Below are 21423 nucleotides of genomic sequence, written 5' to 3'. Positions count from 1 at the left end.
AATACAATATTAAATGTATTTATTAACATTTCATTAAAAAGTACAAAATAAACATTAAACGCAATGTGCAAATGTAGGTCTATGACTTGTCAGAACATAAGCACGCATTGGTAAAGCTCCCACAAAAGCTTTTCAAGGAAAAATCATCTAATTGTTATACTTGATAACGTTTACGTGGATGGAGTTTATATGGATTTCACGGCGTTGTACAGTTGCACTATGAGGTGTTTAGCAGTCTGTGCATGACCTTTGCAGTTCTGAGGCAGCTGGACGAACATTTCCGCTCGGCGGTCACTTCTTTTTAGCATACTAGGAAGAAAATGAATTATTTCATTCAGAAGAAATGTAAACGACGACTGATATTTTCTTAGGTGCCAAAGAAAGTTACTTTATTTAAAACCCAGTCGGCATCAGATATGGCTCTCTGAATGATCATCTGGATCCTTTCTGCATCATCTTCATCCACGTGACTGTTATAGCTCTGAAAAACAAAACAAAAAAAAACACATTCACACCTGACGGCAGGACAGGTGATTTTACACATACTATTTCTGCGGTTGTAATCAGTGTTGGACGTATAGCTTATATGGTACCTGTCTGATGGCGTGCTGGTAGTGTTTCTGCATGGCTGCCGTTGGCAGGAGTTTGCAGCAGCGCAGCAGATAGCGGTAGAGCTGCAGCGGCGTGCGGATCAGCTCAGCGCCCGCCAGGGGAGGAGGAGGCATGTTGAGCACTTTTTCCTAAAAGGATGACCTTTTTAACTTTGCTCGCAGAGTTTCAACACTACAGTGATATTGAGTATATCTGGGAAAGTTCGAGTTCCATATTATCCATAATAAGACGTGAAACTCTCGGTCACATGCACGCAGTTTGACTTAGGAGATAAAGGTGAAGGATAACAGTGGATGACTTCCTGATTTGAGCAGCAGCCTAAATTTGTTATTTCAGAATAAAAGTCCTCGCTCTGCTGCGTAACCGTATTCACGCGGTAACACCATTAGAGTCTGTTCAGTAAAATAACGCTGTAATTATTCACAATTATTCCATGGTCTGTCTGAATACTCGATCCTGATTGGCTGGCAGGCATGCAGTAAAAGTTTAATGCGCAGGTCAGTTTATTTAACGTTCTCTATTAATGCGCTGCTTTAATTGATTAAATTGTGAGAGAAGAGATCGATCGCAGATTACCCTGCACACACACACACACACACACACACACACACACACACACACACACACACACACACACACACACACACACACACACACACACACATATGTATACACACACACACACACACACACACACACACACACACCAATTGTCAGTAATTTCACCAACGAAAATAAAGCCATATGAGAACTGTTGTGCGTCTCTAACCAACACACGATAGTGTTTCATTAACGAATCCAGGTGTTTAAAGGAATCGAGTGAATCAATAATCTTGTAAACAGTTCGTGCAGGCTCTTACTTCGTTTCTGAATGAATCAGCCGTTTGAACAAACCGACTAAATGAATTATTGAATGATTCACTTATTAAGACGGATTTTTGATATTGTTACATATAGTACAGCGGCGTGACTACAACATTGATCTATCTATCTATCTATCTATCTATCTATCTATCTATCTATCTATCTATCTATCTATCTATCTATCTATCTATCTGTATTAAACAAGCTCTATGTGTTTATTAACCTAGAGGGACCCGTCATGACTAAAGCACGCCACTATAATAAAATAAACATATTTCTGCACAAATTTTAAGATAATGATGCAAAAAATAAATAAATAAATAAATAATTTCTGTATTATAAAAATATAATCACTTTTTTCTTTGGAGGACATAATTCACAATCTAACAAGTTTGAAACCAACACAAAACAGTCAGCCAGTAATCGGACGTTTGCCCGAAACCCTGAAACTTAGATTAGCCCTGTGTGGAAACCGGCCCTTCTCATTTAGCCTGTCATTCATTGCTTAATTGTAAGGTTTACACTGCATTACCAACACCAGGAACTTGATTTATTTTAAATGCAGAACTTATGACAGTATGCTCATTGTGGTGTCTATTATTACTGTCATAGAAAGAAAAAACATGTAATTGATGAAACAACACGTGATAAAACTTCCTATGTGACCATTTTGTTTGGGGCAGAGTGTGCGTAACGTCGTTCAAGATAATGACATTCTGGAAATGTTTTATAATGCTACATTCATAGTTCATTAAAATGAAGATGGAAGTTCCTCATCCTCTTGCTTTCGTTCTTCTGTAACTCATGACCACGTCAACGTTACATTTTCATACAGTTTCTTGTAAATTCAGTGTAGTTAAGTTAGAACACTGCACTGCATTAAAAAAATGCATTTATTATACTGTGTATTTGAACTTTAAATCAAATGAAAGGTGCTGAGAAGCAGTTGAGTCTTGAACTCCCGTTGAGTCACTGAACTGTCCAGATGGCGGCCCACAATCCCCTCATTTCACCTGGAGACACCAGTGAAAGCGTTCATTGTTTTAGAAGGAAAAGCCCCAGCAGCATCAAAGTCATTCTTACAGCGTTTGTGTGTGTGTGTATGCGTTCACATGAAGAATTCCCCACTCATTAGCGATAACATTTTGGAAGCTTTCAAGATATTAAACCAAAAAGTCAACCGCATACATCTCATAACAAGAGATTATAACCTATACTTCTGACCTTATAACAAAAGACGGGTCTGTTGGGCTGCTTTTGTCACGGTGTGTAGGCTGATAGGTGACACAATGTTTTGTTGATAAAATACTCAACAAACTCTCCAAAAATGTAATAAACAACAACGGAGAAATAGTCATTGTTATGAATCCCGTGCATCTTCACAATGCTCCTTTATACGGTGTAACTTTATCTTATGTCATAGCTGTTGTTTTTGGCATTCACAAGTCAATACACCACGAAAAAAATTAGACATTAGATCTCGAAGGTGACCTACTTCTATTACAAAATCCTTGGTAAATTGTACTGGAATTTACTGTTTTGTCTATGAAAATAATAGTCATGTTTCGTGATTTCTATACATCTTGTGACGCATCATTCTATCCCAACATTTAAATATAAAAAAAAACGTTTAAGATGAATCATGTATATATCACAGGTCTCCTGATCAAGGAATTTCAGAGAAACAAAGTTACTTGAAAGAGGCGTAAACCCTTACAATGAGCTGAACTTTCGAGAACATTCTGCCAGTTGGCAGGATTTGCCTGCTTTTCTTGTCTGTTTGTATTTTTTCACGATCACATTTAGACGTCTCGATTAGATCTCCAGGCTCATGTTTATTTGGAGCAACATGTTTCTTGCATTGACATCTTAACAAAACCTGGCTGGGTTACAAGAATGCTGCACGAAAAACATTCTAAGTCGCTTTAGTTTCTTATGTGAATGTATGGAAAAAGGTAATGCTAGACGTCTACCTAGACGTCTTTTATCACAATTAAGTGAACATATGCATTGATTGTAAATAATTCCACTACTTTAGTTTAAGAACGTGACAGAAAAAATCTAATCAAGCAAAACAAAATGTTTTGAACAAAAGAATATTTTAAGTCATTTAAAAAAAAAAAAAAAGACTTCTTAGATTTTCGAGTTGTTTACTGGAGTTAAGAATTAGTTTTTTTTTACACTTTCTGATTAAAAAAATCTTGATTTAAAAATCTGATATAAATATTTACATACATTTATAAAATGCATACACACTCTTATAGGTCTTAAAATTAGGCTACCTCAGTTTTCTAAAGAGTGGGAAACCTTATTCTTCAAAAACACAAAGTCTTACATTCATTTAAATTATATATTAGAATTTAAATAAGGTTCATATATCAATATGAACCTTATCGTAACACTTTACGATAAGGTTCATTAGTTAACTTTAGTTTACGTTAGTTAAGATGAACTAAGAATGAACAATGCTTCTACATTTAGCATTTGTTAATCTTAGTTAATGTTTATTTTAGCATTTTCTAATGCTTTATTAAAATCGCATCAAGTTGTGTTTGTTAACGTTAGTTGATGCGCTGTGAATTAACAATGAAGAACTGTAACATTAATAAAGACTAATACATACTGTAATAAATGTGTTGATAATTCATGGTTCACGTATGTTAACAAATGACACCATATTGTATAGTGTTAGCATTTATATCTTCATTTTATGCATTTATATTTAGTCTTATTTTAAATCATCTTAAGCCTGTCTGGTTGAGAACCACTATATGAATTATTGCATTTTTTTCCCCTGTGCCGTTAATAATTTCATCCTCCTGCCATCATCCTCTAGGAAGTGAAATAATTTACCAAAGGACGACACCACCACAAACATATTACTTCACTCTGAAAGATCTGTACGGCACTTTCAAAAGACGTTTATTCTCAAAATGAACTGGCATTGGCAGTTTGAAGTTCGCCGCCCGAATGATCTTCGTCATCATTTTGTCTATGAAAAACTTTTTAAAACGCACATACATTTGTAAGTAAAATAAGGACAGAAGCGACACACTTTTTTTTTTTTTAAATGTCAACATTTAATGAGCTTCACCACTGTACTTCAAATCTACACTCTGAAAAGAGACCGGTGATTTTTCAAAACACAGAAACACATCCACAGAGTCCTTCCGGTCCCTAAGAATCACCCCCTCCGCTTTCAGGCCATCCAATGCGAATTTTACATTATAGTCATATATGTCGTAAAATGTATTCAAATACCATTAACTCTGAGTATAAACTTCAAACTTCCTTATAAAAACTTGACAGCAAGTGCAGTACCTTCCTCATTTGGCCCGGTCGAGCTTGCGTGTTAGTCTCTTCTCACAGGCTCTGTTTGAATCTGCGTGTTATCTTAGGTACGCCCGCTTCTTACGCCCTAGCGTTGTTGCGTATTTTGTATGTTTATCTCATCCGACGCTCTCGGTGAAGGATACCATGTTAATCATCGTGGGTATGCTGTGTGATCTAACAGTCAGAGAACACTGGGGTGAGAACATGGTACTTTGTACAAGGATATGATGATGGGAACCACCTCCAACCAATCAATTTTAATGACTTTGATTTCTTTATACAGGGTTTGATAGGAATATAAAAGTCGGAAGGGACATTCAAGTTTTAAATCTCCACATAAAAATAAAAGCGTGGAGGTAAACAACCAAGTCATTGAGCTCGAGAGGTAGAGACCAACAATGTGAATCCATTATATACATATACACAAACAGTTCAGTGTTTCTTTAAAGGAAATTAATAATAATAATAATAATTAATAGTAATAATTAATAATAATAATAATAATAATTAAAAAAGGGCTCTACTTCAATACTCATATCCACAGCTCTGCAGCACACAAGACACAATTAACATAATTGGTTATGTGTTTTTTGTTTGTTTTTGTACTTATACTGATTCGGATTATTTCTTTGTCTACACTTTCTAGTGCAGGGGAAAATAATAATAAGAAAAAAAAAAGAGAGAGAAAAATAATATGTACATTTATATGCAAGTCTCAAAAATAAAATAAAATTTCACAGCCCTAAAAAATGTGCAGGCTAATTCAACTTCTATACAGCAGTATTACTTCTTTTTTTTTTGTTGTCGTTGTTTGGCAATTTTTTTTTTTTTTTTATACGTCTTTTTTTTTTGTAGATTTTTCATTTCTATTGAAATCTACCTGCTACGCACTTATTTACATACCATACTCAGTGGATCATGGGAAAGCATGCCATAGCACATTGAGGAAGAAATAAAAATAATTCTCTAAAAATATATTAAATATTTTCCATTTGTTTTCTTTTAGTCCGAGAGAGTGCAGAAAGCGTTATGGGAAGTTTAAGCGTGGTACAGTGAGTGAAAACTACTCCCAGTTTCTTTCCAGGCCCACAATGTACACCATTCACTAGGCACCCTTTTCAGATCCATCATATCCATGAGTCTTTTAACAGAAAAAGGGCTTTTGAGGGGAGGGTCAAAGTAGACGACACTGAACTGACGTCTACAGGATCACTTATTGTGATGCCACGGTCAGTTAGAAGCATGCACGGGGTCCATACATGCACTCGCAATGGCCTTCGTCACTTGTCTTCATAGACAAAGTTCGGTAATATACCATTGGGATTATGGAATGGTTCGGTTGACCAACAGCTCAACCCATCATTTCTTTATTATTTATTTATTTCCTTTTTTTTTTTTAGTTTTTAGCCTTTAATTTGGTTTGCATGCTATTCTACATACTCCATCAGGGAGAGCAGGGTTCATCTGAAAACGCAAATCTCCCCATATCGTTTCGCTACATGCTAGTTGGGTTTTCAGTCTCGATTGGAGACAAGCACCTGCGAGATTTCTGGACACGCTCACAAAGTCTCCTTCGCAAAAAAAAAAAAAAAAAAAGGAGCATTTTCCCTCGGCCCGATCTTGCATGCTTTGGATCCTTTTCTAGTCGTTGTGCCGCTCAGTCACCGATCCGAAGTACTAAATACTGACACAACACATCCACATTCAGGAGTACTAAGAGAAGCCTACGAATCAGTATCTCTGCCAAGTGCTGCGCTAAGGAATACTGATTTGAAGAGTTGAATATGAGACGGAAAGCGAGATACGAACAAAGATAGATCGATAGAGAAAGAAAGGAAGAGTGCAGACGACAGCAAAAATGGAAGAAAAGTCGTAAAAATCACACCGCCGTTGAAGGCAATAAATGCAATGAGCAGCTCACTCTAGCCGAACGAGTGGTCACAGTTCGTAAGATGCGGTCACACTAGCGATATTTCAGTTTCGCTGACGATTTTTCCACTTTTTTTTGTCACCCAAAATAGTAGTTATGCATGAGGCAGCTTTCTGTCGGTCGGCGCGACAAATTTACATGACCAACTACTTCTGCATCAGGAGTTTTCTTCAAAACGGATTCCTGAAACGATTCGATGTCGAGCATGAAATTCGGAGCAGCGGTTAATGTGACCGCACCTTTCACAATGGCCGTTACCTAAATTCACAAATTTCTATGGATGGGCCTAACAAATAGGCTACTAATGAGGACAGCGTTTTTTTTTTCGCCCCCGGTTCTAGCATGAGCGAAAGACGGATTCGGAGGAACTCGCCTTCTTTCCGTACTACATGAAGCACTGCACTTCCTGTTTCCATGAATAAATAAAGCGTGATTACTCGCACATGTAGTTGTGATGAGTTTTCCTTCAGGGATACCGCACAGACTCTGCCGCCCTGCTGTTCAAAATACATTCAAGTCCACAGGGGTCGACTTCGTCTGCTGAAAGTACAGGTTCATACCCTTCACGAACCTTTAGTACACTACTGCAGAGCAGTGGGTATGTACGAACGGACCCCCCGTGACCATGCCCACCCGTCCCGTGTCCCGCTTGAACTCATCAGCAGTGGTTGCTTCTATAAAACTCCATTTAGTAAGTATTACAGTACACACACACATATCAGCGACATGGCTAGTCCTAGACTCCAGTGAAATGCTACGCAGGTTTGGGGATGCCTGGGGGTCAGTAGTCCAGGGGGCGAGGGGTGGACATGGGACGGGCCGCCAGAGGGATGTCCACCGCCGCTGTTTGTCATGCCATCTTCTCCGCTGTCCTCAGCTACTCCCAAACCAGAGGAGATGGAGGCATCTCAGAGGGCTGAGCTACTGTTGAGCTGCGGATAGAAAGAAGAGGGCGATTGTTATGTTTTGCTTTAAGCTTAAGGAGATGTCTCCATCTAGTGTTGAGACACTGACAAATAAGCTTGAAAAGAACCGGAGTGTAAGCAATCTACCATCTAGGCTCTGGTTGTAAGCAAGGACATTAAACACACTTTTATGTAAAAAAAATTTTCTTAAATATTAAACAATGGCATGTTGCCTTCAACCCAAAGCACTTCCAAAATATGGCTCCCCTTCAAAAAAAATGACATTCATGCTCACTGGCTTTGGCATGTCTCTTAACCCTGAGGATGAGAACAGGGTGAATCTCAAAACCTGTCAAACACTTTTTGGCTCTTATTTAATTTTACAATGAAACCAAAAAAAGGAAATTTTTGCATTACAATATTATATATATATAAAAAAAGAACATTTAAAGTCATCTGCCATAATTGTCAGAAGCTTTTGTAATGTTAAAAATATCATTCTCGCTTCTGAAATGTACAATAACAATATTAAGTAAATATTATTTAGCTGTACTAGTTATTTGAATAAATGATGACTTATATATTGTCACAATGAAAAAAAAAAGCGCTCCTAAATACAGGTCTAATATATTTAAACAATTTCTTTCGGCGGCCTCACCTGATAAAGCTTTTGAAGGCAGCTGATTGGGGGTTGATACAGAGCGGTACCCGATTCCCCTTCTGCTGCTCCAGGATGAACTGATGAATGATCTCTGAGTGGGGAACAAAAGTGGAGAGATGGTGAGAAATAAGGACTAAAATACAGTTTACAAGTTATGTACCATCAAAGAACAGTTCGCCAAACAATTAATACATCTCTCCTGTGTTCATTTTAAGTAAAAACAGGTTTCAAATGATATGAGAGTGAGTACGTGATGACAATATTTTTATTTTTAGATCACAAAAGAACATTGTTTTGTGTATTTGTTGTTATGCAATTTATTTATGGGGTTTAAGTTACAAAAAAAACATGAAACGGGTCAATTCAACAAAGCTCAACAATTCTAAAAAAGCGAGGTGTGCTGTGATTGGCCAACTATCCGGTGCGTTGTGATTTGCAGAATTCCCGCAAGCGTCTGATGGGAATGTTATGCCCTTTACCATAACGCGTTGCCGTGTTCCAGCGCTATGACACAAAAACAGCAAAAGCCACTACAAATGAGGCATTTGTTGCATCCAGTGGGCATGTAATTACTGTTTATAATGACTTAGTACTGCCTTTTTACGCGTCTCGTTGCATCCAGCCTCACCATGCCTGCATTTGTGATCTGAGGAATTACAAACAACAAGCACTAGCCTTCATTGCTCAACTGCACATACACTTCACTGCACATATAAAAGTAGATTCACTGTCACGACGAAACAGCGTCTCCAGAACATGGCGCCTGCAGCAACACTACAGCGAGAATAATAGTTCCACTCTTCTTTGTGTAAACATCTGGGTGAAAATAAACCCACTCCGTGACGTACATAAGTTGGGGGGGGTGTTTAAATGAGGCGTTTTAGGGGGGTGTGGACGAGTCATAACTTTTATAAAGAATATCTCTTCGGTTTAGAGACTTTAGGGATCTTGTCTCAGCACTAACAGCTTAGGAAACTTGAAATTGCATTATAAAAGCATTAGGTGGATCACACAATTTTGTCATCATTGCAGCGAAAAAGACAAAGCGATGTGACTCTATTCTATGAATATTCATAACATTCACAATTGTGAATAAAACACAGAATAAAGATTTATTCTTGCAGCAACCTTTCAGGTCTGACAGTCGATAAATCTGTACTATTTTCCCCCTCTTTATTTTTCGCATACAAGTAATTAAGCTTAAAACCAGCCCAGACAACGTGGAAACTCCTCGTGTGTTGATCCAAGAGGGGTTCCCCTCGCGTTCCAAACGCGGCTGCCTCCCTAAACCGATTTAAGTCTCCAGGCGGTCGGCTCCATCCGCACTGACTAATCCTCCAGTGGAAACACGTTGCACACAGGATGGAGGAAGAGGAGGGAGGGTGAAGGGCAGAGTTATTTTGAGCCGACAGCACAGTAAGCCTGCTTTTAGCGACAGACTCTCACTAATACCCGCTGACAGTGGAAGGCAAGCACAGATCCAGGGGCCCCGAATGAAGGGTGAAAACAAGGGACAAAAACAACAGGAGCAGCAGGGGATCTGAAGCAGGAGACGCTCAGCAAGACTTCTGATTAACATGCGCTGGCATGACAAGCGCATGCTCTCAAATAGATGCAATTCAATTAAGACCTTTAGCTCCTAAACACGTTGTCTGTAAACCGGGGGTGGATCAGGACAAAAAGTTAAATGAATAGACTAGCGATGTGCCTCACGTGTTTTATAATGTGTGCTGCAATCAGCACCAGGTGTAATACAATTGAATTGATTATAAGCAAGCCCACCTTTGACCTGCCGAACTGACGTCAGGTTCTTCTCAAAGCCGTCGTCAAACTTGGGGTTGGTGACAGGCTCAAAGTCACTGGTGTAGACGCGGCCAGAGGAAGTGGTGTAGCAGCATTTGCACATGCAGGTGTGGTACCGCAGACGCCCTTCGTCCAGGTACGGATGTGCCAGGGCATCCTTCGCAGAGATCCGCTTTGACTGTATTGAAAAATAGATTTGTTCTGACTGAACCATCCTTTTAAAAATGCTCTCTCTCTCTCTCTCTCTCTCTCTCTCTCTATATATATATATATATTACTTCTGTCAAATGATTAATAGCGAAAAGTTTTTGTTTACATAATGTGTGTGTGCTGTGTATATTTATTATGTATCTATATAAACACATGCATGTATTAAAAAAAATATGTTGTTAAAAAATTATTTATAATTATATATTATATAAGAATATAAATATATATATATATATATATATATATATATATATATATATATATATATATATATATATATATATATATATATACATATACATAATACATATACATAGTAAACTTACATATATTATGTAAACCAAAACGTTTATCGTGATTAATGGTTTGACAATAATAATAATAATTATTATTATTAATATCATTGAGAAAATATACAAACATATATAGCGCATTCAAAAATATATATAATAAAATAAATACTAAAATTAAAATTTCATTACAACCTGGAGAAGTACATAAAAATTTTATAACCACCATTCAATTTTATATGGTCTGTATTGATTTTTATTGATGAATTTTAGCATGTACTAGATTGTAATGATACAGAATAAAATATCAAGAACACTTACTGGGTCAAAGACCAACATCCTGCAGAGGAGGTGAACGGCCTCATGGGTTGCTTGACTGGACAGGGTGTACAGGACAGGAAGTGAGGGCTGCAGAAACAGGAAAGGCATGATCAGTATAGTCGGGGTATCTAAGCTGTTTTACTAACCGTATTCAGAGACAGGCAGAAACAAACTATTATGCAATCAATGTTTCAATTACTGAAAAAGCCACAAGTAAAACTTTTAAAAACCCATATTGATCATGGACCATTACCAATAACACAATACAAAAATTGTCCTGTGCCATTACCAAACAAACGTACAAATGCTGTAGAAGGAATGAGAATGAACATGATTTAGAAACATGGCCAGCCCTGAACATTTCCATTCTGTTTTGAGAAGCAGTCAAAACATAAAAACAGCTTCCTAAAAGGACATCATGTGATCCTCAGCGGCCGTTCAGCAGCACGTCTCAAACATGCAAAACATTCCTCCCAGTAGCACATGATCCTTGCGCCAATAGCCACACACTTATCTGAGGATGTGGGACAGCGGAGACAATGTGCTGGGATATTTTTAACCGTGTCTAATTATCTCCTCCACCCACCTTCCCCCCATTCCAAGCCCCCCAGCCGACTCGCCAAAGAGTTGATTGAAAAAGCCCACCGGTAATTGCTTGTTTTCCCTGGTTAGGCTCTTTGAGCCGAGAACAGATGTGAACTATGGCTGGTGATTCACCATTTAAAAAGGGATGACGTATTGTCAGGGCTGACTGTATAGCTGATGGAGGTGAAGGTGTCGGGCGAGAGATGGAGGAAGACGATGGGCAAGGATTGAAAGCTCTCAGCCATAACTGGAGCCAAACGGAAACGAGGTGTGCTATTACTTTAAGTGATCAGACCTTCATTGAAGGAAGAATCTGAGTCATATGTAGGGACCAGAATATCATAAAGGATTGAAAGTGGGCAACATCTCAGAACATCCCATAAATTGCATAGCAACATGCTAAAAATCACTCAGAGCACTGCATAGCAACATCATGGCTAGTACCTAAAACCCCCTAAAGAGATATTTATTTACAAAAAATAAAAAATAAAACCACATTCACTGCCAAATGATGCAGTGATTTTAATAATAAACTTAAAAAATTATGCCTATAATAAAAAATAAAATATAATACTAATAAGCACAATGTAATATAATTAAAATAAATCAATTCATAATTAACATTATACACTGCAAAACAAATTCGTAAGTGAAACTAATTCCTGAATCAAGATGGATTTTCTAGACAAGTAAAAAATATAAAAAAAAAAAAATTAAGTGGGTTTTTGCTTTTCTTGTTTTCGCTTTGAAATAAGATTATTTTGCTTATCCCACTGGTACATTATTTAGCTTGTTCTAAGCAAATACTCGTATTGCTTGACTTGTATTTAGTTCTGAAAACAAGACCATAATTTTTACTTCTTGATTCAATAATCTTTAGACAAAAAATGTATGCATTTCTGCAGTGTACAATAAAAAAATGTAAATAAAAAATATATACTAAATAACTACATTAATATGTAGATTTGAGCTTCACACAATTTTGCACTACTGTTCAAACGTTTGGTGTCAGTAAGACTTTTGAATGTTTTTTTTTAAAGATGTTTGATGCTCACTATTTAATAATATTGTTACTTATAACAAAAGAATAAAACAAAATGGAAAAAAAAGTTTATTAATTGAATAATTAAATTAATAATAAAAAAATCTTATGTAATAAGAAATAATCTTTTTTTGAATGTTTCTGTTTAAATATATTTTAAAAAGCTAAATTGTTTAGGGGACATTACTACTATCATTCTAATATGATATTTATTTCTCAAAACAACAACAACAACAAAACTTATGTAACCTAAACTTTTGAACTGCAGTGTTTGTGTGGAAACAGTTCTGATTTTGCTTAAAAAGTAATTCATTCTGTAATAGGACTAGATTAGCTGTGCTCTATGTTTCTGATATACTAAAAAAAACCACCCGCACAACCTGCTCCCTATTTGTGTCGGAGCATGTGTGCCAACCTCCAGGCACCTCTGACAAATCTGAAAGATTATCAAATGATGGGCGTTTGAATCCAGTGGGTCAGAATCTGTGTGGGCCAAGCCGAAACTTCGCCTGTGCGATTATGAGTCAAGAATCGTGCAGGGTGCAGCGATGCACCGACGTGGTGAGGCTGCGTGAGCGTGTGTGATCAAGGCACCGCAGTGGGCAGGTTTTTGGTGAGTAGTTGGCAGTAGCGTGTCGTGTGTGAACGATCATGCCCTCTGGGGTGGTGTGATCGTGTGCTGCAGCATTAGCCTGTATTAGTTAAGGATTAGAGTGGAATGTGGCTTCAGACAGTTAAGGGAGGGAGAGGGCCTCTCCCTGTCCCATGATTCAAAGCTCAATTAGATAAATGATGAGTCAGGAGGGTTGACACATGACATCATCAGCCCAGGCTTTCAGTCATCCCAGGCATGCAGGCAGCTCATGTTCCACCCTCACATTTCTGACAGAGCGAGTAATGGACTGAGCAAATTTGCTACTTCAAATCCTGGAGTCAGACTGGTCGCACTTTTAAACTGTACACGAGGATGTCACAAGAGCTAGTATCAGTGGACTGGGCCTCAATATTCAACCTGACAAGTGAGCTATACCTGTTCACACCAAAAGAGAGACTGCTGCGTGATTCAACGCAGTATTTTATGTTCTGCTATAGAGGGGGATTCTGGACCAATGAGATGTCACTGTGAACGGGCTGAGCAGAGCTACATCAGAGATGAGGAAGTGACGCAGACGAGACGTGGCTAGAACAAAATTGGCGAGATTTATACGGAAGGGGCATTATCACTCATTTATCATGTTATTATCAGGTTAGCGCGCCGTGTAAACGGTTAGCGTTCAACCAATAAAGGTTTTTCCACTGGCTGGTGCCGTCATGATATCTAGCCAGTAGTGTTGCCAATGTCTGATACAATATACATATTTACAGTACATAAAATACAGTTTATACATACACTGTTCATTGTATAATGCAGTGTAATGACAATGATTGAGATACGCAAAGCGGCTCAAATGCAATATTTGCTAGAAATTCACCTTCAAAAAAGTTTCTTAAACAAAAACCACTTATTTTACATAGTATTTACACACACAAAAAAAGAAAGGAAACTGCTTAAAAAAAATTATAAACCGTTTATGAAAGGAAACCTTTTAAAAAAATTAAATCTTTAAATAAAAAAAATCATCAAAAATTATGTATGGTACTATGTAAAAATAATTTTTTATGAACTTCTATGTAATTTATACATCAATGTTCTTAAGAAAAAACCCACACGCATACAAAAAACCCCACAAAAAGTAAAAATAGAATGTTCCTTAATAAAAAACACTCATTTGGTGCTCAAAAAACACGTCTAATCATTATTAACATTGACAGTTATTTTACAGTCGTGCTGGTTAATATTTTGGTGGAAACCACAATTTTTTTATTCAAGATTCTTTGACAAATGTATATACAGTATATTCAAAATAAATTTATTTTAAGTAATTTAAAAAGTTTTAAATTCCTTGTTTAAAAATGATTATTTTCTTTTCTTTGAATTGCCATTGTGTATGAAATGTGCTATATAAATAAACTTGCCTTGCCTAAAAACGCAATTATATAGACAGAACAATGAGTTCGTTTTTTTGTTTTGTTTTTTTTTTTGAAGTAAAAATATGCCAAGAAATCGAGCTCATTAGTTCAATCAGAGATGGATGATAATTACTCTCTCCAAATGAGAGTATGAAAATTAGTTTACGGTAAAACCAGCTTTGTCTTTCCTTTTCCTGACTGGCAACATAAAGCCAGGCTGCAGCTATGAAGGGAAGGAGAAGGGAGGTACAGTGTCACGAGAAGGTTGAGAAACGAGTCTCGGCTTCCTGTGAAGCGAAGCCCATGTGACGTCCGACCGCCCCTCTGTCCCAGCAACACTCAGCAACAGGTGCAGGCCGCAGCTTTCCCAACCGGCCCAGCGCTCTCCTTAACCCCCTCTTGCTGCGGCTGTGTGGTCCATCTCTCCCCGCTATCACAAACAAGCCATTGATCATCCTGGCAGCAAAACAACACAAAGCCCTTCAGGCCCACAAGTGCAGGGAGAGCAGACCCCGTCGCACCTGGGAGAGGGCCAAGCGAGGACAGACAGGTGGATAGGACTTGTCTGTTTGTTTATTTTTGCAGTTAGCACGGTAAAAAAAAAAAAAAAAAAAAAAAAAGCAGGGCGCATTTCCTGCGGGCACAAGAGGGGGAAGGAGCTCTGATATAGGAGCAGGCCATTAAACGAACGAACGCTGACAGAGACAACAGTGATTCCAGAGAACGCTGAGCTGTAGAGCGGCTAACAGACTTCCTTCTGTATACTCCTACAGGCAGAATCTGAACAGTGTGTGTGTGTGTGTGTGTGTGTAATAGATATTGGGTGTTATTCACAAAGCCAAGCACACACAGCAGGACTGAAGCTTCTCGCTCTGTGCATATTTAAAGACTCGAGAGTTGGATTTTTTGCATATACGCTCAGAAATAAAGGTACAACCGGGGCAGTACCTTTTCAAAAGGGTCACGTTTGTTCGTAAAGTGTCCATTTTAGTACCTTACGCCGGGCTCACACCACGGGAGTTTTAAAGTCGTAACCGATTATGAAATCTGGTTTGCAGCAAACACATTAGGAGAGTCTTCGCAGATGATCTTTTCTCAAATTTGAAGCATGCACACACTACAATATTTCAGCACCGTGGCGCATCTCACACTACAAGACATTATTACGATTATCAAGATCTCACACGGCAGGTCATCGTCAATGTTTACATTAGCTAGCATGCTAGCAGCTTTCTATACATTTAAAACTGAGGTGATTTCACTCCAGCGCTTCTTTCTCCTTACCGTTGTAATACGTTTTCAGCATTATTCAGATAATCCTGTTACATTATTCAGACAGTCACTATAAAACTCTCCACTAGTTACTCAAAAGTCTCCACTATCCAACAGAGCCGTTACAGCAGCTGTTACGTGGTCGCGAATTGCCTATAGTGAAAGTACCGACGCAATCGTATAGCCATCATCATCATCCCGATTTAAATCCTAAATATCAAACGTGTTTGATATGATCGGGAAGCCCCCGATGTGTGCGCGCAAACAGATCGGGATGTGCAAAGTTCCATCGGGGCCCGATCGAGGTGCTCGACAAGATTTTTTATCTCAGATTCTCGGGAGAGGAAAATCAGAGCTAAATCGGGCTAAAAATCCTGTAGTGTGAGCCAAGCTTTAAAAGGTGCATATTAGAGGTGAAATGGCTCGTAGAGGAAGCGTGATCCGTACGGACCAGCCTCCACGGTTCGGCACGCGGTGATTCATGGATTAACTGTTAAGTGATTCATGGATTAACACGTTTGCATGTGTTTTGCCCTGCCAGTTCACACCTTCATCTGAATGGTCTGAAATTGCTTGAATAGAACTTGCATGCGTTTTTGGTGCTGCACACAGAGAGAGACGGCTCGTTCGCACAAGACGAGGATGTGCTGAGTTATGATTCCTATGGCTTGCACATACACTAAAGGTTATGTGAAAATATCAGTTTTAGCAAGTATTCTGGTAAACACAGCAGGTTATGTCCATGTCCTTAGTAAACATATTCAGATGACTAACTGAGTGTCAGTATTAGGTCCGCGCATAAGTGTTATAGAAACACCAGCCTAGAAACGACCTACTTCCGTCTTGATTAATCTGTATTTAACTTATGCAGTAAGTGTTCTTGTGTAGTTTTACACTTAATTATTACATTTTTCCAACTCAATACTACGGTCACTGTCTTTATATAGCCTATAATTTTATGTTGTAGGCTGTTCATCTATGTTTGTCATTTGTGCAATCATTAACTTTAGCAGTTAAGGTAGTAGTTTCTGCTGTTGTACAGAAATCATTAAAGTAAGCTTTTTTTGTAATATTGTAATATTTCATTTGTAAATGAAAAGCAATTTTTTTTTGTACTTTTGAAAAAATGATTTGAAAAATGATCTGATGTGTGACTCACCACTAGTACGTATTAGTACTTAAAGTGTGCATATCTGAAACTAATAATTACAAAAGTGTACCTTCTGAAAAGGTACTGCCCCAGTGACAGCTTTTGTACCTTTATTTCTGTAATGTCCTTAAAATCATAGACATTGTTCTCACACAAAGTCTCAGACATGGAGGAAAGGTTTAGTTAATACATGCACACTAAATCTTAAACCAAACCCTGTCCAAATGTTTATATATGTAATATATTTATATTTTGTGTCATTTTAGTAATTAGCTTTTTTTAATAATATAGCAATGACACAAAAACTTTTATCATTTTACAAAAGATTGCTATTTCAAATCAAATGCTCCTTTTGATCTTTTCTTTTAACAACAAGAAATCCTGTGAAACTGAAGACTGGAGTAACGATGCTGACAATCCAGCACAGAAACAAATTGCATTTAAATATAAACTGAAGTCATAAAATTGTACAATACATATTCGCAACACCTAGCAATTCACAAATAAAGGAAAAATGTTTTTTTTATTAGCCATTGACAAGGCTGTGAGTCAACTTCTTGGAAAGAGATAAAATAAAACAAAACAAACAATCGATAATACAGCATTAAAACTGCTGCGTGCATAATGTACTTCAGCAAAATTAAATTTTTGTTATTTATTTAAAAATAAGCCGTTGTGCCTAACAATGTCCTTCAGCCATGATTTATTCACGATACAGCACAGCCTCTCAAACCTGATTGCTTACACACACACACACACACACACACACACACACACACACACACACACACACACACATATATATGATAGACAGATAGAAAGAATCAATCTGGTGAAACTAGTAATCGCACTGTTTCCACAATCCATGCTTCCTTTTTGTATATTAACATAGAATTCTGCTTATGCACAATTTCTAACCATTTGTAGACTTTCCTCTCTATGCCTGCATCTGTAATTGTGAGGATGTGCAGAAAGTCCTTATATGGGGAAGCTTAGGGGTGTATATGCTAAACACTACTGCAGGCACACAGTCCCTCATTTATAATAATTCGGATTCATCAACATGAGAACGACCATATGCCTTTGCGTTAGTACCTCTTCTCTGAGCATACTGTAAGCAGTGGTTGATCGATACAGGTTTTTTTGAAGGCTCATCCAATGCCAATATCTATAGCAGGGTGACTTTTTGATAAAATAAAATTTGATTTAATAAAAAATAAATGTGTAATGTCAACAAATAATACAAAGTATTTTTCACAAATAAATCTGCTAATATATCGGCCTTGGCATTATATCAGTCGACCACTAAGTAAAAACACTTGTACAAAAATGTTATTCAAAGAAACTCATTGTGAGAAAAACAGAGAGGAAAGAGAGAAAGAGGACGAGGTGATGGAGAGAAAAAAAAACAAGGAGAAGAGTTGTGTTTTTAAAGCAGAGTGGAGCTCTGAGATGGAATAACATTCATGCAGGCCAGGGGTGTAACTCTTCCACCTCTTAAAACACACAGTCCGGCTGTGTGAAAGCATATTTGTTTCCGGTTTCAGTTTGAATGGTAGCACTTAGCGCTGGTTTGCGAGTGGGAATGGAGACGCGCTGAACACGGCATCTCTCAAAGGCACTCAGATGGCCAAACTAATCTGACTAAGTGTTAGAGCCGATAGGGTGGGGATGAAGATCCCTAAAGCCCCTGAAGGATCCCGTTTGAAAACAGCCCAAATCAGATCTTCTCTATTTATAGCAAAGACACGGGACAGGACGTAAAATGTGTCTGAGGCCTCCCGCATTGAAGCGAACCTCAAGATGAACACATTAATGATGGGGCTTTTAAAATGTAAACTGGGAGCTGTGAAAGCCTCACCACGTTGTCAAAACAACGTCAGCAAGAGAGTGGAGCTTCAGATGCTTCGATAGAAGAGGAACATTGTAGCTGTGGTGACTCTCTAATGAGGTTGAAGACACAGTACTTTCTCTTCCATTAATGTGTGCAATTAAGTGCAGTATTACATGAACATTGTTTATAATGACATATTTTAAATATATTCATGTTAAAATGTATGGGTATTAAAAAGATGATCTTTGGTTGACATTTTCGTTGTGTGACAGTTATTATAGTAAACTAAAGTCATAAAAAATACTTTCTTTGTTAAATAAAATAAAATATATTAAATTAATTAAATTAATATATATTTATAAACATTCAACAATACATTTTTGTTGCTAAGGCACATTTCCAATTTAAACTTACTAAAGTTCTATACATTTTATAAAAATGTATAACAAAAATACACACACACACACACACACACACACACACACACACACACACACACACACATATATATAGAAAGTGCATGTATGATTATACATATACATACCTTTTCAACTCTTAATAAATAAGCATAAAAAAAGCTAAACTCTATAAAATATAAAAGACTTTTGTCTTGTACTAATGATACTAGCATAATTTATTTTACTCTTTATGATTAAATAAGTGCCGACATGTTTTTTTTCCAGTGTACTTTCAATGTGATGTCCTGTTGTGTTAATTTAATTTATTGCACGATTCATCAGCTGAATAACACAAATTAGCAAAAAACCCTTATTGCCTCAATAAGCGAACACTGGTTATTACTCGGTGCTGTTGCACAAGAGGGGAAAATAAAACGTCCGCCATCTGTTAGCAGGTGCCACAGAGTTCAGTTTGGGGCAGACGTCAGACTTTGCAGCCCCTGGTGACGTGGGACGGGCCACATCTGCTCCATCTCTGCACTCGGTCCGCATGCTAGACCCCCTAAAGCCATTAAACAACACCCCCTCTCTTCATTCGCCCCCTTCTTACTGTAAGCCCACCCAGCACCGGGTCATCACTTTCTGACCTGAGTGTGTGTGCGTGTGTGTCCTATGAGAGAGCGTGTAGGTGGAAATCCGATCTGATCATGTTGCCTCTCTGCTAAGGCGGAAAAATCAGCATGGACCCGAGCATACATCTGTTTCCAAGAGCTCCCTGCTGGCTTTCACAAACACAGCAGACAGGTGGTGAACCGCATTCAGGTGACTTACAACCAACCAGAGCACAGCTTTAATGGGCAGAGGAGGCACTGGCATAATCAATTAGAAGTATCAATTTTGTTTAAGATGCGTCTCATCCCCAGATTTGCAGTAAAAATGCGTTTCTGTTGCGTTGCCTTCACCCACAGCGAACATACACCACGAGCGGTGCCATTCAATGCAGATACATGAGCACTTTCTTTTAATGAATCGCTCAAAAAGAATTTAATTCACGTTCATCAGTTTGAACATGTAATTATGTAAGTATATGTCCAGCCTAACATATAAATCTATCATAGCAGCTACCAAATGAACATTTGAATCGGTTGCTGAAGGGATGTTTATATGACAGTAAGTAGTTTAATACAGACATTCAGTGAAAACTGCTAAAAAAAATTGTTATATAGCATTTATATATTGTGAAAGGTAAAAATATTGCTAAATCATATATATATATATATATATATATATATATATATATATATATATATATATATATATATACATATTGTAATGAATAATATAATTAAATAATTATGATAAATGTAATTATAATTAACTAAACATTCAGTAACAAAAATATTAAATTATAAAAATAAATAAGGAATAAAAAAAATATTGTTATATAATTTTCAATAATAATAATAATACATTTTCCTGACTATATCAGGCCAAGCATGACTTTAATGCTGCAGAGGTCTACATCTAATCTACAACTGAATTATCTGTTGGCAAGGAAAAACTAATTATATATTAAAGAAATCTTGCTTGTATTTTGAGTATTACCTATTTTGGTCTTTCTGCTAAAGCTGATTAATCAAGGAACTCTTGCTGGTTAAGCCAGCTAATCCCAGTCAGGACACAAACACGCTAACATCCAACATATGCCAGACATTTTAACAGAGCTAATACACCACAACATCTCACTTTCTTTCTTCTCAGTCTATAAATGACGGCTAAGGTACGGTCTCGTTCCAGCAGAGGCTAAAAGCTTCCTCTCTTTCTAGTGATGGTAAGAGCCTTGCAAAATTAATAGAAGTAATGAGGTCCCATGTGAAGGCCGCCGAGTTGATCTTAAGAGTCAGACCTCTTTTTAGATCTCTAAAGTCCTCTCTCTCTCTCTCTCTCTCTCTCTCTCTCTCGGACAGCCCTCGTCTCTTTCTTCCTCTCGCCTATCCACTCAGACAAACCCTGAGCGACTGTCTCTATCTTGAGCACGGGCATTAAAGCATACCACATCTCCCAGCACTGTTGTTGAGAACTACGCTGAAATGCCTCTTGAAATCGCTCTGCCAGACTCTCTGGAGACCCGCTCCTCTCGCTGCCATCTTTTTCACTCAAAAGCCTTCTTGATAAGCTCTTCACCTTCACGAAAGTGGAGGTG

The 21423-nt window shown here is 37.7% G+C and overlaps 2 protein-coding genes across 2 annotated transcripts in view; both read right to left on the bottom strand.

Moving 5' to 3' along the window:
* Positions 1–4: 4 nt before the first annotated feature.
* Positions 5–918, bottom strand: lyrm9 (LYR motif containing 9). Its single transcript, XM_043258240.1, has 3 exons — positions 594–918; positions 389–481; positions 5–309 (listed from the first exon to the last, which is right to left on the bottom strand). Exons 1-3 carry the CDS (start codon positions 723–725, stop codon positions 292–294), a joined length of 243 nt encoding a protein of 80 aa, XP_043114175.1. The 5' UTR covers positions 726–918; the 3' UTR covers positions 5–291.
* A 5219-nt stretch (positions 919–6137) lies between these two features.
* The window catches only part of nlk2 (nemo-like kinase, type 2), a 65183-nt gene continuing 49897 nt past the window's right edge, over positions 6138–21423 (bottom strand). The window contains exons 8-11 of the mRNA XM_043258239.1: positions 10930–11016; positions 10088–10286; positions 8303–8396; positions 6138–7671 (exon numbers count right to left, since the gene is read on the bottom strand). Of these exons, the coding sequence (XP_043114174.1) occupies positions 7617–7671; positions 8303–8396; positions 10088–10286; positions 10930–11016 (435 nt within the window). The 3' untranslated portion in view covers positions 6138–7616. The remainder of the gene's footprint in view (positions 7672–8302; positions 8397–10087; positions 10287–10929; positions 11017–21423) is intronic.

Source organism: Puntigrus tetrazona, chromosome 15 (assembly GCF_018831695.1).
Source record: "Puntigrus tetrazona isolate hp1 chromosome 15, ASM1883169v1, whole genome shotgun sequence".
NCBI classification, from domain to species: domain Eukaryota; kingdom Metazoa; phylum Chordata; class Actinopteri; order Cypriniformes; family Cyprinidae; genus Puntigrus; species Puntigrus tetrazona.
Note: the sequence above shows the minus strand (reverse complement) of the source record. Positions and strands in the feature narration are given on the sequence as shown.

Bases quoted from the DNA above. Each gene is read 5' to 3' on its own strand.
- lyrm9 (XM_043258240.1), bottom strand. From the start codon at position 725: ATGCCTCCTCCTCCCCTGGCGGGCGCTGAGCTGATCCGCACGCCGCTG. The intron at 482-593 runs GTACCATATAAG...TTTGTTTTTCAG, and splicing joins ACCAGCACGCCATCAGACAG to AGCTATAACAGTCACGTGGA.